Source organism: Cherax quadricarinatus, chromosome 76 (assembly GCF_038502225.1).
Source record: "Cherax quadricarinatus isolate ZL_2023a chromosome 76, ASM3850222v1, whole genome shotgun sequence".
In the NCBI taxonomy this organism is placed as follows: Eukaryota; Metazoa; Arthropoda; class Malacostraca; order Decapoda; family Parastacidae; genus Cherax; species Cherax quadricarinatus.
Genome location: NC_091367.1, coordinates 14441646 through 14460081, shown reverse-complemented (window position 1 = coordinate 14460081; position 18436 = coordinate 14441646). Strand labels below are relative to the sequence as shown.

At 42.6% G+C, this 18436-nt stretch overlaps 1 protein-coding gene across 5 annotated transcripts in view; it reads right to left on the bottom strand.

The window, feature by feature from the left end:
- The window catches only part of LOC128703708 (cilia- and flagella-associated protein 251-like), a 57265-nt gene that overhangs the window by 28895 nt on the left and 9934 nt on the right, over positions 1–18436 (bottom strand). For 3 of the 5 annotated variants that reach the window (XM_070101323.1, XM_070101325.1, XM_070101324.1), the window contains exons 2-3: positions 11472–12045; positions 10680–10733 (exon numbers count right to left, since the gene is read on the bottom strand). In XM_070101323.1, coding sequence (XP_069957424.1) covers positions 10680–10733; positions 11472–12001 — 584 coding nt within the window. In that variant the 5' untranslated portion in view covers positions 12002–12045. The remainder of the gene's footprint in view (positions 1–10679; positions 10734–11471; positions 12046–18436) is intronic. The other 2 variants (XM_070101326.1, XM_070101327.1) reach the window with 1 other exon arrangement.

Genomic DNA, 18436 nt, shown 5'->3' with positions numbered 1-18436 from the left:
GGGAGTGATGGGGGACTGGTGGGAGGGAGTGATGGAGGACTGGTGGGAGGGAGTGATGAGGGACTGGTGGGAGGGAGTGATGGGGGACTGGTGGAAGTGAGTGATGGGGGACTGGTGGGAGGGAGTGATGGGGGACTGGTGGGAGGGAGTGATGGAGGACTTGTGGGAGGGAGTGATTGGGGACTTGTGGGAGGGAGTGATGGGGGACTGGTGGGAGGGAGTGATGGGGGACTGGTGGGAGGGAGTGATGGAAGACTGGTGGGAGGGAGTGATGGAGAACTAGTGGGAGGGAGTGATGGAGGACTGGTGGGAGGGAGTGATGGGGGACTGGTGGGAGTGATGGAGGACTGGTGGGAGGGAGTGATGGGGGACTGGTGGGAGTGATGGAGGACTGGTGGGAGGGAGTGATGGAGGACTGGTGGGAGGGAGTGATGGGGGACTGGTGGGAGTGATGGGGGACTGGTGGGAGGGAGTGATGGAGGACTGGTGAGAGGGAGTGATGGAGGACTGGTGGGAGGGAGTGATGGGGGACTGGTGGGAGGGAGTGATGGAGGACTGGTGGGAGGGAGTGATGGGGGACTGGTGGGAGGGAGTGATGGAGGACTGGTGGGAGGGAGTGATGGAGGACTGGTGGGAGGGAGTGATGGGGGACTGGTGGGAGGGAGTGGGAGGGAGTGATGGGGGACTGGTGGGAGGGAGTGATGGGGGACTGGTGGGAGGGAGTGATGGGGGACTGGTGGGAGGGAGTGATGGGGGACTGGTGGGAGGGAGTGATGGACTGGTGGGAGGGAGTGATGGACTGGTGGGAGGGAGTGATGGTGGACTGGTGGGAGGGAGTGATGGGGGACTGGGGGACTGGTGGGAGGGAGTGATTGGGGACTGGTGGGAGGGAGTGATGGGGGACTGGTGGGAGGGAGTGAGGGAGTGGGGGGACTGGTGGGAGTGATGGCGGACTGGTGGGAGGGAGTGATGGGGGACTGGTGGGAGGGAGTGATGGGGGACTGGTGGGAGGGAGTGATGGGGGACTGGTGGGAGGGAGTGATGGGGGACTGGTGGGAGGGAGTGATGGGGGACTGGTGGGATGATGGGGACTGGTGGGAGGGGGGATGGGGGAGTGATGGGGGACTGGTGGGAGGGAGTGATGGGGGACTGGTGGGAGGGACTGATGGGGGACTGGTGGGAGGGAGTGATGGGGGACTGGTGGGAGGGAGTGATGGGGGACTGGTGGGAGGGAGTGATGGGGAACTGGTGGGAGGGAGTGAGGGGGGACGGGTGGGAGGGAGTGATGGGGGACTGGTGGGAGGGAGTGATGGGGGACTGGTGGGAGGGAGTGATGGGGGACTGGTGGGAGGGAGTGATGGGGGACTGGTGGGAGGGAGTGATGGGGGACTGGTGGGAGGGAGTGATGGGGGGACTGGTGGGAGGGAGTGATGGGGACTGGTGGGAGGGAGTGATGGGGGACTGGTGGGAGGGAGTGATGGGGGAGGGAGTGATGGGGGACTTGTGGGAGGGAGTGATGGGGGACTGGTGGGAGGGAGTGATGGAGGACTGGTGGGAGGGAGTGATGGGGGACTGGTGGGAGGGAGTGATGGGGGACTGGTGGGAGGGAGTGATGGGGGACTGGTGGGAGGGAGTGATGGAGGACTGGTGGGAGGGAGTGATGGAGGACTGGTGGGAGGGAGTGATGGGGAGGACTGGTGGGAGGTTGTGATGGGGGACTGGTGGGAGGGAGTGATGGGGGACTGGTGGGAGGGAGTGATGGAGGACTGGTGGGAGGGAGTGATGGGGGACTGGTGGGAGGGAGTGATGGAGGACTGGTGATGGGGGACTGGTGGGAGGGAGTGATGGGGGAGGTGGGAGGGAGTGATGGAGGACTGGTGGGAGGGAGTGATGGGGGACTGGTGGGAGGGAGTGATGGAGGACTGGTGGGAGGGAGTGATGGAGGACTGGTGGGAGGGAGTGATGGAGGACTGGTGGGAGGGAGTGATGGAGGACTGGTGGGAGGGAGTGATGGAGGACTGGTGGGAGGGAGTGATGGAGGACTGGTGGGGGGGAGTGATGGGGGAGGGAGTGATGGGGGGTGGGAGGGAGTGATGGAGGACTGGTGGGAGGGAGTGATGGAGGACTGGTGGGAGGGAGTGATGGAGGACTGGTGGGAGGGAGTGATGGAGGACTGGTGGGAGGGAGTGATGGAGGACTGGTGGGAGGGAGTGATGGAGGACTGGTGGGAGGGAGTGATGGAGGACTGGTGGGAGGGGGGAAGGAAGGAGTGATGGAGGGTGGCCAAGGTTGTAACATAATGCATTCTCAGAAGGTAAACAAAGCCTCGACTTCTCTGTTTATTGTGTAGTATACAAACTGTAGGTTACGCACAAAGAAAGCCTCTATTTCTCTCTCTCTCTCCCTCTATTTCTCTCTCTCTCTCTCTCTCTCTCTCTCTCTCTCTCTCTCTCTCTCTCTCTCTCTCTCTCTCTCTCTCTCTCTCTCTCGCCATTTAACGCCTAAGACCAATTTCACTATACTTCTATACAAAGACTAAGAGAATAGCATATTTAGTTTCCTTATTTCTATACACAGCTCAGGAAAATACAGCTTCTATGGCACCATAATCTACCTCATACAGCACAGAAAAAATATAGCCATGGGAGGTAATGAACCGCTCTATAGCGTCTATGGACAATTTAGCGGCATTACTCTACACAGCCTTAGCCTGACAAAGCTTGGAAATATTAAGTACTCTCTTGAGAGGTGCCTTGATGCCGGTGAAGGGCTTTTGATCCAAGGAATTAGACGTGGCAGCTCCTTCCATCATATGTCATCCCCAAGATTATAATAACAATAATTTATTATTATTGTTTTTATTATTATTATTATTATTATTATTATTATTATCAGTAGTAGTCGTGACATTACTCCTGCACTAGATATTAATTAGTTTTAACTAGATAAATAGTAAAAATACTCTAAATTATTGGTTGGAACACAATGTTACCAGTACAATGGCAGGAACACCATGTTACCAGTACAATGGCAGGAACACAATGTTACCAGTACAATGGCAGGAACACCATGATCTCTGTACAATAGCAGGAACACTATCTTAGTACAATGGTAGGAACACTGATCTGCCTACAATGCTCTATATAATATATCTTGTGTATACCTGAGTATATATCTTATGTATACCTGAGTATATATCTTATATATACCTGGGTATATATCTTATGTATACCTGTGTATATATCTTATGTATACCTGTGCATATATCTTGTGTATGCCTGTGTATTTCTTGTGTATACTTGGGATATCCTGAAATTCAAAAACTGTGTGGTTTAGCAGACAAAGGGGATGTGTCAGGCAGGTCGTAATACAGCGATGATCTCAATGGATTAACGGAAACACGTTAGATGAAATGGAGTTCTGGAGGTGACAAGTGCAGCTCCTGTTCTCTGAAGATTGGACGAAGATGTTGTGGTTCTGGAGGTTCCTCTAGCCTAAAACGTCGGAGTTCATAGGTTCGAACCTGAAGCGTTAACACTATTAAACAACTAGTCTAGTATATAGGAAGGGAGATGTTCTGGAGGCGGGTAGTACAGTGCCTGTACGATAAAGGAAAGTGGGATGTTTCTGTCCTGGAGGTGGGGAGTACAGTGCCTGTACTCTTAAAGGTAAGTAGGGATATTGCAGCTCTTGAGGTGGGAAGTACGGTGGGGATGCCGGGATTCTGGAAGTAGAAACAGCAACATTCCCACGTATTTGAAGGATAAGTAGGAATACTGAAGTTCTTAAAATGAAAATTAGTGCCTGTACCCTAAAATATAAGTGGTGATATTGTTGTTCCAGAGGCAGGAAGTACAGTGCCTTTACTCTGACGACAGTCTGGGAATGTTGCATTTCGGAGGATGAATGTAACTGGTTGTAGTATGTACATTTTGAAGGTAAACTTTTAAAAATCTCTCGGATCTTGACAGTATCCAATTATATAATGTGGAATCTTTTATATGGCATTTGTCTTAAATTTTATTCAATATTTTCATTGTTGATAATCTGGGAATAAAAATATAAGGTGTTATCACGAGAGAGAGAGAGAGAGAGAGAGAGAGAGAGAGAGAGAGCTCCAGAACATCACTTCGCCTGAGATCATTTATCCCCAGGATGACTCGAGTATGGAACACATTCGTACAGTATTATGAAGTCAAGATAAAGTCAGACGATCAGATGAAAATGCTGGCCCACAGATGGCTCCAGCTTCATCCTGTTCCCTACTTGTATGTCTCATAACAATAAAAATACTTTCAAATGAGCTGATGTAGGTAACAGCTCTTAGCTTGCCAATAAAGTTAGGAATCCTTAACCTGTAAATAGCCTGTCCATAAAGCTAGGGATCCTTAACCTAACCTTGTCAAACCCTGTGTAAAAGAGAGAAAGAGAGAGAGAGAGAGAGAGAGGAGGAGGAGGAGGAAGAGAGGTGATGGCAAGGGAAGCTAAAACAGAAAGGCAAGAACAACATAAAAGGAAACAAAAGATCAGTATCAAATACCATTATTAATTTCGACTATAGGCAACGCCCCAGTTATAAGTTAATTAAATTTCTTAATCTGCAGTCCCCTAGTCCACCTGTTCGTGTTCCCGAATACAATTGTTATACTCGTTTGTTGACTGGTTGGTCTCAGCTACATATAACAACATTGTCAGTCACACTGACGTGACACTGTTCACGTGACATAACCGAGCCAGCAGTCATTTACTGTTCAGTGTTCGTTGCCAGTTACACTCGTTTGTTGATCAAGACGAGAGAGAGATGACAATACATATATTTTTTAAGTTCGGTAGAAAGACACTTGTTGAATAGGAAACATTAGAGACCATTTTTCGCTCTGGGTAGAGCTGTTTCACGTCTTGTTTCACTCTGGGTAGGGCTGTTTCACGTCTTGTTTCGCTCCGGGCAGAGCTGTTTCACGTCTTGTTTCTCTCTGGGTAGAGCTTGATCCAAATCATGTATCACGCTGGATAGAGCTTTATCATGTTTCGCTGTAGGTGCAGTTTTGTCACGTCTTGATTTAATAAAGTTTCACCTACAGCGAAATGTAGTCCTTAACTTGATGTATTTCGATCGTTGCGCTATCCAAAAAAAGTATCCCTTAAATCCTGCACACTCCAACTCAAAGATACGAAGAAGGTATCCCCCATACTCCATAAGTTCAGTTCCCTCTAACTCAATAATCCTAGAAGTGTATGTCCGTACCCCGTAAGCCCAGGTGTTCCCCTACCTCAATGCATGCAAAAGGAACGGTACAGAGTGCGGTATAAGTTTATAATGCAGCTATTTACCAGCACTGGCGATTTGAAGACAATCAAACGAGATATTCACAAGTTACGGTACTGAATCTAGTATCCTAGTTTCTTCATTAAAAAATGGTATATTTTCCTCTACATAATCAAAAATCAGTCAGTACTTTCCTCTAAAAGAAATACCAACTCAGAAAGCATCCAGTCATCGCACGAAAACTAGTACCTATCTTTATTTATTTAATAAAATTGGCAAATAAGAACTTTCTCAGTCCAGTATGAATGAGGATTTTTATTTGAGCAAAATTCGACAGTGTTGAAAGTTTGAAGCTGTTTAGAAGCCTTTTCCAGTAACCGCACTTGTACTAGTAATCTCAGTCGCTATGAATTGTTACAAAAATGGTCAATTTCTACCCACATCATAAAACTATAAAGATATGTTGGATATCCCCCAAGTGGGTAACTTTAAGAGGTTGCCTGAATGTTTTTCTTTCTTTTATTTTCCAACTTTTCGTTTTGATTTTGCTAATAACTTGAAAAGGCCTCAATCAATGGGCTTGAAAATTTCTGTGTTTGTGCACGGTCACTAGGGCCAGATTCTTGGAACAGTCGGAATATACAGGCCCCCTGTAACCAAAGTTGTTGAACTCGTTACTAGTAACCTGGAATACCTCCGATAACTCCCATGAAAATTGCCTCCTAATTCGACGACGGTAGTGAGTGCAATTCAAGAGTGTCGGTGCAGATGTGACCATTTTGTGTGTAAAATTTGGTGATATTTTTATTTTTGGGTTAGGATCATTTTGTCTAATGTCCTGAATTGTACATAAGTGTCTTTTTCTAATAAATATTTGTTTACGTTTCAGGTAAGTGAGAAGTAAGATGCTCGTAGGACAATTGGCACACCAGCAATAAGGTAAGTCCATGTTTTGCTCCAGTTGTCATCGATGTTTTCCACCCTTCTGTTGACGTAGCCTAATTATGTAAATTAGGAATATTAGTGATACTCTAATGTAGGTAAAAGGATATATATATATATATATATATATATATATATATATATATATATATATATATATATATATATATATATATATATATATATTCCGTTTATCCTTATAGGGAACTTAAGACCTCCCACCACCACAACGTTAAGAGTTCATCTATATCCTCCATTTTTCCCCAGTGGACATTGACATTGGTTACGGAGTGTAACTTACAATCCCTGGTTAAAGGTGTTGTACCCCTTTCTTCTATTATGTCTGTGAATTCCAATGACGGTAGTCTTCGTAGTAGGAAGCTGAGAGCGTAAAGCTTCTGCCGTTCAGAATTGTGATCTCCAAAATAATTTTCCCCACTATTCATTCGCTGGTATCTGCACGACAGTAGAGGTTGCAAGATTCTGTGCGAGACACAGGTAAGCTCACACCTTGAGTATGCTCCACTTTCTTGGATTGCCTCCCCTCTCCCTCCACATCTCATCCGTGACTTTTTGGCAGTATAAATAAAGAGCAGAGCACGACAACTATTTCTTTCCAGGTAATATAATTTCAGAGCTTTGAATCTATCTTTGTAGAAAAGATAGATTAAAAGCTCTGATTACCTGTTGTCAAACTTCTCTGTGTTTTCCTGTAAAATAAGAGTAAATTCACCTCGTAACCTAAAACAGTACTTGTACCTGCTCAGTTCTCTAGGAAATCGTTGTTTTAAGCGGAAATATCGGCTACGCTGGAAACAAATCTGACTAAAATAAACTTTAACGAAATATTTCTTGATGTAAAAACCTCTCTCAAAACCCGGGGTTTGTGAGAACTGTCAAGCTGCTGGTGTTTGAAAACGATATATATTTGTAATATCAATCCACAAATACAAGCCAGTTACAGGAATACATCCGTATTTCCATTTTTGTCTTGGTTGTCCGAGGATCGGACAACCATAACCATTTGTTCCTAGGTACTCCTGATGCCATCCTCTTCTCTCCCTTTGATCTGGTTCCGTGCAGGTGACCCGCCACAAGGTCCAAGCTTGGGCTTCTCTGTTTTCGTCAAGGTTTTTATAATTACCGAGGTGCTCTTAGGGATTTCGGAGGCCTTTCTGCCGTCAAAGTTTATATAATTACCGAGGTACAAAACGGGCAGAGTGAGGGAATGGCCGATAGCCAGTCCGTGGAGGGGAGGTTGTTGAACCCGTGAGGGTAGGCCGTGTAGTGAGGCCGGATAAGCTCCGCATCTCACTGACCTAGGCAGGCCTAAAGAGGGCAACACCGTAGTGCCGCGGGATATGAATCTAGTAGACAGCATAGGCTGTCTAGCAGACAGTACAGGCTGTCTAGCAGACAGTACAGGCTGTCTAGCAGACAGTACAGGCTGTCTAGCAGACAGTACAGGCTGTCTAGCAGACAGTACAGGCTGTCTACACGGATGAGGCGTTTTCAAGATTTTAAAGGGAAACTTTGAAAGAAGGAAGGAAGAAATTAGGCAGCCATTTAAAGGCACCAGTCATACCTGATAAAGGTTTTCTCTACACCAAGTGTTTTTTTTTTTTATGCTTGGCGGATATGTCTGACATTCTACCGTACTTAACGGAAATTCTTGTCATTTTACCGTACTTGTCAGATAAACATGCCATCCTACTGTACTTGGCAAAAATACCTGCCATCCTACCAAACTTGTCGAAAATACCTGCCATTCTACCATACTTGTCAAAAATACTTGCCATCCTACCATACTTGTCAAATATACCTGCCATCCTACCATACTTGTCAAAAATACCTGCCATCTTACCATACTTGTCAAATATAGTTGCCATTCTACCATACTTGTCAAAAATAGTTGCCATTCTACCATACTTGTCAAAAATACATTCCATTCTCCCATGTCAAAAATACTTGCTATTCTACGCAACTTGTGGGAAATTTCTGCCATTATGCCACACTCGTGGGAAATACCATTCTACATCCACTTTAAGCCATCATAGCTACAGTATGGTACAGTATGGTACAGTATGGTGTTGTGTTCACATGACCGACCTTTTGGTTTACACTTCGATAATTTGATACGATGGGATCCTCACTTTTAGGTTATGAAAATCTGTGGCAATATACCGTGTAAATTATTAATTAGGAAAGTACATACAACGAATATATGAATATTAAATTACGTAGTACATGAAGTAATGTATACAGCAGTACAGATACAGTTACAGGTAGAGGTACCGGGACAAGCACAAGTATATACAGTGGAAGACATACAGGTACACAGGTACTGATCCTCTTTGAGGTACTCAGGCAGTTGCTTTGGAAAATACGTATTATACAGGCTGAGGTACATAATACAAAAAAGAGTTAACTGATACATACGTTAACATGTGGAAGCAAAATTACAGCCATAAATATGAGTACAGGTGTAGATACAGTTTACAGGTGTAGATACAGTTACAGGTGTAGATACAGTTACAGGTTACAGGTGTAGATACAGTTACAGGTTATAGGTGTAGATACAGTTACAGGTTACAGGTGTAGATACAGTTACAGGTTACAGGTGTAGATACAGTTACAGGTTACAGGTGTAGATACAGTTACAGGTAGTTATCTGATGCCAAGGAAGAAGCAAATGATACATCACATGTGCAAATGAAGGTACAATAAACAGCACAGGTACAGGAATAATAACAAGAGCAGGTATATACATAGGAGTCAATTTTGCCTCTAGTCGCACTGAGTATAGATTTTTTTTTACTGCAAAGCGTAGATGTTAGTAATGTTTGCATGGTTTGAATTGTTCAAGCTCCAAAAAGTAATGCATGTTGGACACAGCCCAATGTCCCACTGAGAGAGATCCTTTAGATCAAAAAATACATTAAATACACAAGCTGAAGCACATGTACACACATCATTTCTAGGAAACTTGCTTGCGTAAATATTTACCATACATTCCTCTTCCTACAGTGTGTCGACATAATTCTACATAAAAATAGGGACTCAACGTGAAGGATAATAAAGAGACCAAGATTAGTTGTGTTGATGTCCTCGTTAAACTGGTAAAGCACAGTATCTAAACCGGAAATTGTATATATAATTTAACACTGAAAAATGACGGTCAGACATCGTGTCAAGTTACTTTGGTTCCCGACTCTGGAGCCGAACTCTTCCCCAGGTTAGGTTACTGACCACCTCTAAAGCCACTTCATTGATGGACTGATTGCGTTATTTTTACCTCGCCACTGTTTCTGCTGTCTCCATATTGAGTCACCTCTGTATTCGACTGAAGAAGTCTACCATGTAAGCATATTTACATATTCCCTCGTTTATTGTCCTACGGAAAGGTTTAATGTGCGCTACGGAAGGTTTGCAAGTGAACATGAAATCACAGGCAACAACGATCGTGGACATTCACGCGGTCAAATATCTGGAAGCTAACAGCCTATATATCAACTAGCTTTCAAGATGGTCAGTTAACAAGCTTACATGTTGGTCTACTAACAAGCTTGCATGATGGCTTGTTAACCAGCTCAAGCTTATGATTATCAACAAGTTTGCTTGATCTATCAAGAAGCTTACAGGCTGATCTTCCAATAAGCTGACATAATCTGTCTACAAGCTTACATAATGCTTCATCAACAAGTTTGCATGATGGGCTGATAATTTTATATAATCTACCAACAAGCTTACTTGATCTATCAGTAAACTGAAATATTGATCAGTCAACAAGCTTACATATTGATCTTTCATGAAGCTAACATCGTTATTGATCAAGAAGCACTCTACCATTAACTCACAAGTTAAAGCCAAGCTCCTCTTCCTCGATAATACTCTAAACTATTACCAAAAATCTGCTTCGCGGGTCACATTCATTACAACGGCTCAAGTGTGTTGACGAACATAAGCTCATGGGGGATGTAGCAGGTAAACATAGGCACCGGATTCTAGGGGATTTGTATGTCGTCTGTGTCTCCTTTTCTTGCTACCTGTGGATGTGAGTCAGCATCTCATTTTGTGTAGATAAATGGTTCAGAGAACAGACAAGTTGATAAGTTAGACACTTCCGCAATACTTGGGGTATCTTTACTGTGGAAACGTTTCGCTAACCAGTGTCTACTTCAAACTCCTTCTAATATTCAACCATTCCTCTCTCTACTGGACTGAAAAAGCCACTGGTTGGCGAAAGGTTTCCGTAGTAGAGATACCCAAGTGTTTCACAAGTGTCTATCACTATCTCATTTTGCTTTAGCGCAGACCTGGCTGGTCACAAAGGCGCCAATGTTGCACAAAGTCCATATCGATGATGCACTTCTCTCACCCACAGTGTTAAGGGGCAGAAAAAGGGTTGACGTACTAATCTCGTGGAATCCGTAAGCATGTGAGTGTGTGACTTAATGAATGATCAACTTACGGGTCTTTACTGGACAAGTTATGCTTGACCACGCAGAGCTGCTCCAGTGTAGCTCTAGAGAAGGACGCCCAATGTAAGACACGTCTCTGAGCAGTTAAAGTTATAAGACAAATCTATGGAGAGCGCTAGTACATTATTTCAGTAGATGAGAATGAATATGATAAATATACTTCTGGATTACTGATGTTACAATTAAAATGTTGATATTAAAGAGGCATTTGAATACAAAGCCAAATGAGACGGTGGACTGAAATTTTGATATTTACAAAGGTACCAAAAAACTAGTGCCAATAATTTGAAAGCAAAAAAAGTAAATATTGTCATTACCAAAAGAGGTATGAAGAGCAATAGAAAACATCATGCAATGCAGGAGTAGGAGGAAGAGAAGGGTGAAAGTACAATAAAACAGCACCGAAACAAAGTGGGACTGTAAACATAGTCATGTGGACACTATTTGTTAGTAGAATGGCACTCCCAACTCCTGCACCACCTACACCACAGTGGTAGTACCCAGGTCAGCCAATAAGCAGCCTCTTATTTGTAATCCTGATCCATGATAGTACATGATTCGATCAGGTGGCAACCCCTTGCCTATAACCCTGCACCATGATAGTACCTGATTCAACCAGGTAGCAACCCCACTCCAGGAACCGTGCCCCATGATAGTACTCATTTAACCAGGTGGCAGCCTTCCACCCCTGTACTTCAAAGGTACACACTTTTGAAACGAGTCCACATGACGCCGTGCTTACACAATGTTACGTTCACGAGTGTATCAAGGAAGTAACTCACCTGTATCTCATCTCTTGTTCCAGCTCCTTCTCTAGGCGAGCCATCTCCTCCTTTTTCAGGACTCCACGACCAGACATTCGCGATTCTCTGCTTCTCCCTCTTTCTCCGCTTCCTCTCTGCCCCTCATCTCCATCCTTCCATCTTCCTGAGCCTCTTTCCCATCCTGTTCTCTTCACCTGGTCATCAGTCGTGGGACTCTCCACCCCTTCAGCAGACATCCTGCCAATTCCGCTGTCAGTGCTTCTCCTGTCTTTCTCTTTCCTCATAATCTCCTCTATTCTCTCCTCGTTATCTCTCTCTTCTTTACCTCTCACTTGCTTTTTGTCCTTGGAACCCTTGACATACCCATTGACGATCTTGCTCCTGCGGTTCAAGAGAACTGGGACATCGTTTTGTCTCTTTGCACCAAAAGTTTTGCTCTTGTTCTCCGGCTTGCGTACTTCGGGCTCTTCTGTGTGTTCTTCGGTATCATCTTCGTGGTTAAGAGACTCGCTGTCACTAGGGCTCCTCGGTACATCCCCAGCAGACATTCTAACCTCTTACAAAGCACAATAGAAGAGCATATTGCTGTTTTCTGAAAAATAATAAAGTTGAAGTTAATACCTCAATGGATTTAGCATTGGAAATAGTGAATATTAAGACACAAGACCGTGACTGGAGCAATACACAAATAACCCGCACATAGAAAACTTCTGACAACGTTTCGGTGCGACTTGGACCGTTAACCAATCACAGTGTATGAGTAATTAATGGTCTAAGTCGGACCGAAGCGTCGTTATAAGGTTCTTTCTCCAGTGTGCGGGATATTTGTGTATTGGGAATAGTGTTGTGTTCATCTGTTGTCTCCTGCGGCTCCTATGACTAAGTCTGAGGCAGATCATCTCTCGCATCTGTGGTAGTGGATACCACCCTCTATAGAACCGCACGTCAGCGGTTACATGTGGACGCGTTCCTGCTGCAGCGCTAACGGTTACCCCTTTCCCATCTGTGTTACCAGATACCAGAATGTGAGAAAAAGACGCTTACTTACAGTTCAGGACATTTATTAGATAAAACGTTTCACGAGTGGCTTCGTCAGTCCTAATTAGAAATGAAGAAACGTTTTCTCTAATAAACGTCCTGAACTGTACATAAATGTCTTTTTCCACGACTTGTAGGTATCACCATACCATTTCTCAGATACCAGCGTCAACAGACGCTCTAGTTACTGTATGTAACTGGCTCACGAAATCGTAATGGCCCGACTGCAAAACAAACCATACCACGGGTGGGGTTTGAACCCGCGACGGTCTGGAGTTTTGAGACTCTGACAGCGGGTTCAAACCCCACCCGTGGTATAGTTTGTTTACTGTATCTAGCCTCGTCCTCGTCACAGTACCAACGGAGATACTGGACGGCTTATCATGCGGAAAAGATCCGTGTTACGTAAATGTTACCTGATGAGCGCACCAACAGCAACGAATTTTTGATCCCCCGTACATAACACATACCAGTAAATACAGAGACTCGTTAGTCTCCCGCATCATATATTGATTCGTGTGGTTATTACGAGGGGTGATGCTGTGATACCGCTGGTATCATCCTCAAAGTGGAACGATGATTAAGAAAGATACTACATATGTATCTTCTGTTACTTTACTGTGAACGTCATGACCTTTACTGTGACCTTGACTGTGGTATCTACCGTGACCTTTACTAGCATAATTTAGGTAAGCTAAAATTAGCCCCGGGCTACAATTTTCTATCTTATGTCATTTTTGGTTTTAATATAAAGTCTATAAATATTTCACATTGTTGCAACAAAATTTCTAATTTCCTCCGTTATATCAATAGCAGTTGCAGTAGCAACAGCATTAATATATATATATATATATATATATATATATATATATATATATATATATATATATATATATATATATATACATATATATATATATAGATGGGCTAATGAGAGCATAGGCAATGGGGTCGAAGAGGTATGGGGTAGGTTTAAAAATGTAGTGTTAGAGTGTTCAGCAGAAGTTTGTGGTTACAGGAAAGTGGGTGCAGGAGGGAAGAGGAGCGATTGGTGGAATGATGATGTAAAGAGAGTAGTAAGGGAGAAAAAGTTAGCATATGAGAAGTTTTTACAAAGTAGAAGTGATGCAAGGAGGGAAGAGTATATGGAGAAAAAGAGAGAGGTTAAGAGAGTGGTGAAGCAATGTAAAAAGAGAGCAAATGAGAGAGTGGGTGAGATGTTATCAACAAATTTTGTTGAAAATAAGAAAAAGTTTTGGAGTGAGATTAACAAGTTAAGAAAGCCTAGAGAACAAATGGATTTGTCAGTTAAAAATAGGAGAGGAGAGTTATTAAATGGAGAGTTAGAGGTATTGGGAAGATGGAGGGAATATTTTGAGGAATTGTTAAATGTTGATGAAGATAGGGAAGCTGTGATTTCGTGTATAGGGCAAGGAGGAATAACATCTTGTAGGAGTGAGGAAGAGCCAGTTGTGAGTGTGGGGGAAGTTCGTGAGGCAGTAGGTAAAATGAAAGGGGGTAAGGCAGCCGGGATTGATGGGATAAAGATAGAAATGTTAAAAGCAGGTGGGGATATAGTTTTGGAGTGGTTGGTGCAATTATTTAATAAATGTATGGAAGAGGGTAAGGTACCTAGGGATTGGCAGAGAGCATGCATAGTTCCTTTGTATAAAGGCAAAGGGGATAAAAGAGAGTGCAAAAATTATAGGGGGATAAGTCTGTTGAGTGTACCTGGTAAAGTGTATGGTAGAGTTATAATTGAAAGAATTAAGAGTAAGACGGAGAATAGGATAGCAGATGAACAAGGAGGCTTTAGGAAAGGTAGGGGGTGTGTGGACCAGGTGTTTACAGTGAAACATATAAGTGAACAGTATTTAGATAAGGCTAAAGAGGTCTTTGTGGCATTTATGGATTTGGAAAAGGCGTATGACAGGGTGGATAGGGGGGCAATGTGGCAGATGTTGCAAGTGTATGGTGTAGGAGGTAGGTTACTGAAAGCAGTGAAGAGTTTTTACGAGGATAGTGAGGCTCAAGTTAGAGTATGTAGGAAAGAGGGAAATTTTTTCCCAGTAAAAGTAGGCCTTAGACAAGGATGTGTGATGTCACCGTGGTTGTTTAATATATTTATAGATGGGGTTGTAAGAGAAGTAAATGCGAGGGTCTTGGCAAGAGGCGTGGAGTTAAAAGATAAAGAATCACACACAAAGTGGGAGTTGTCACAGCTGCTCTTTGCTGATGACATTGTGCTCTTGGGAGATTCTGAAGAGAAGTTGCAGAGATTGGTGGATGAATTTGGTAGGGTGTGCAAAAGAAGAAAATTAAAGGTGAATACAGGAAAGAGTAAGGTTATGAGGATAACAAAAAGATTAGGTGATGAAAGATTGAATATCAGATTGGAGGGAGAGAGTATGGAGGAGGTGAACGTATTCAGATATTTGGGAGTGGACGTGTCAGCGGATGGGTCTATGAAAGATGAGGTGAATCATAGAATTGATGAGGGAAAAAGAGTGAGTGGTGCACTTAGGAGTCTGTGGAGACAAAGAACTTTGTCCTTGGAGGCAAAGAGGGGAATGTATGAGAGTATAGTTTTACCAACGCTCTTATATGGGTGTGAAGCGTGGGTGATGAATGTTGCAGCGAGGAGAAGGCTGGAGGCAGTGGAGATGTCATGTCTGAGGGCAATGTGTGGTGTGAATATAATGCAGAGAATTCGTAGTTTGGAAGTTAGGAGGAGGTGCGGGATTACCAAAACTGTTGTCCAGAGGGCTGAGGAAGGGTTGTTGAGGTGGTTCGGACATGTAGAGAGAATGGAGCGAAACAGAATGACTTCAAGAGTGTATCAGTCTGTAGTGGAAGGAAGGCGGGGTAGGGGTCGGCCTAGGAAGGGTTGGAGGGAGGGGGTAAGGGAGGTTTTGTGTGCGAGGGGCTTGGACTTCCAGCAGGCATGCGTGAGCGTGTTTGATAGGAGTGAATGGAGACAAATGGTTTTTAATACTTGACGTGCTGTTGGAGTGTGAGCAAAGTAACATTTATGAAGGGATTCAGGGAAACCGGCAGGCCGGACTTGAGTCCTGGAGATGGGAAGTACAGTGCCTGCACTCTGAAGGAGGGGTGTTAATGTTGCAGTTAAAAACTATAGTGTAAAGCACCCTTCTGGCAAGACAATGATAAAGTGAATGATGGTGAAGGTTTTTCTTTTTCGGGCCACCCTGCCTTGGTGGGAATCGGTCAGTGTGATAATAAAAAAAAAATAATAAATATATATATATATATAAATATATACATATATGTATATATATATATATATATATATATATATTTATATATATAAATTTTTTTTTTTTTCAACAAGTCGGCCGTCTCCCACCGAGGCAGGGTGACCCAAAAAAGAAAGAAAATCCCCAAAAAGAAAATACTTTCATCATCATTCAACACTTTCACCACACTCACACATTATCACTGCTTTTGCAGAGGTGCTCAGAATACAACAGTTTAGAAGCATATACGTATAAAGATACACAACATATCCCTCCAAACTGCCAATATCCCAAACCCCTCCTTTAAAGTGCAGGCATTGTACTTCCCATTTCCAGGACTCAAGTCCGACTATATGAAAATAACCGGTTTCCCTGAATCCCTTCACTAAATATTACCCTGCTCACACTCCAACAGATCGTCAGGTCCCAAGTATCATTCGTCTCCATTCACTCCTATCTAACACGCTCATGCACGCTTGCTGGAAGTCCAAGCCCCTCGCCCACAAAACCTCCTTTACCCCCTCTTTCCAACCCTCTCGAGGACGACCCCAACCCCTCTTTCCTTCCCCTATAGATTTATATGCTTTCCATGTCATTCTACTTTGATCCATTCTCTCTAAATGACCAAACCACCTCAACAACCCCTCTTCTGCCCTCTGACTAATGATTTTATTAACTCCAAACCTTCTCCTAATTTCCACACTCCGAATTTTCTGCATAATATTTACACCACACATTGCCCTTAGACAGGACATCTCCACTGCCTCCAACCGTCTCCTCGTTGCTGCATTTACCACCCAAGCTTCACGTCCATATAAGAGTGTTGGTACTACTATACTTTCATACATTCCCTTCTTTGCCTCCATAGATAACGTTTTTTGACTCCACATATACCTCAACGCACCACTCACCTTTTTTCCCTCATCAATTCTATGATTAACCTCATCCTTCATAAATCCATCCGCCGACACGTCAACTCCCAAGTATCTGAAAACATTCACTTCTTCCATACTCCTCCTCCCCAATTTGATATCCAATTTTTCTTTATCTAAATCATTTGATACCCTCATCACCTTACTCTTTTCTATGTTCACTTTCAACTTTCTACCTTTACACACATTCTCAAACTCATCCACTAACCTTTGCAATTTTTCTTTAGAATCTCCCATAAACACAGTATCATCAGCAAAAAGTAACTGTGTCAATTCCCATTTTGAATTTGATTTCCCATAATTTTATCCCACCCCTCTCCCGAACACCCTAGCATTTACTTCCTTTACAACCCCATCTATAAATATATTAAACAACCATGGTGACATTACACATCCCTGTCTAAGACCTACTTTTACCGGGAAGTATTCTCCCTCTCTTCTACACACCCTAACCTGAGCCTCACTATCCTCATAAAAGCTCTTTACAGCATTTAGTAACTTACCACCTATTCCATAAACTTGCAACATCTGCCACATTGCTCCTCTATCCACTCTATCATATGCCTTTTCTAAATCCATAAATGCAATAAAAACTTCCCTACCTTTATCTAAATACTGTTCACATATATGCTTCAATGTAAACACTTGATCTACACATCCCCTACCCACTCTGAAGCCTCCTTGCTCATCCGCAATTCTACATTCTGTCTTACCTCTAATTCTTTCAATTATAACTCTACCGTATACTTTTCCTGGTATACTCAGTAAACTTATTCCTCTATAATTTTTACAATCTCTTTTGTCCCCTTTCCCTTTATATAAAGGGACTATACATGCTCTCCGCCAATCCCTAGGTACCTTCCCCTCTTTCATACATTTATTAAACAAAAGTACCAACCACTCCAACACTATATCCCCCCCTGCTTTTAACATTTCTGTCATGATCCCATCAGTTCCAGCTGCTTTACCCCCTTTCATTCTACGTAATGCCTCACGTACCTCCACCACACTTACATTCTGCTCTTCTTCACTCCTAAAAGATGGTATACCTCCCTGGCCAGTGCATGAAATTACCGCCTCCCTTTCTTCCTCAACATTTAAAAGTTCCTCAAAATATTCTCGCCATCTACCCAATACCTCCCTCTCCCCATCTACTAACTCCCCTACTCTGTTTTTAACGGACAAATCCATACTTTCCCTAGGCTTTCTTAACTTGTTTAACTCACTCCAAATTTTTTTCTTATTTTCATTAAAATTTCTTGACAGTGCCTCTCCCACTCTTTCATCTGCTCTCCTTTTGCACTCTCTCACCACTCTCTTCACCTTTCTTTTACTCTCCATATACTCTGCTCTTCTTATAACACTTCTGCTTTGTAAAAACCTCTCATAAGCTACCTTTTTCTTATATATATATATATATATATATATATATTATATTATATATATATATATATATATATATATATATATATATATATATATATATATATATATATATATATATATATATATATATATACATATATATATATATATATATATATATATATATATATATATATATATATATATATATATATATATATATATATATATATATATATACATATATATATATATATATATATATATATATATATATATATATATATATATATATATATATATATATATACATATATATATATATATATATATATATATATATATATATATATATATATATATATATATATATATATATATATATGCAAAA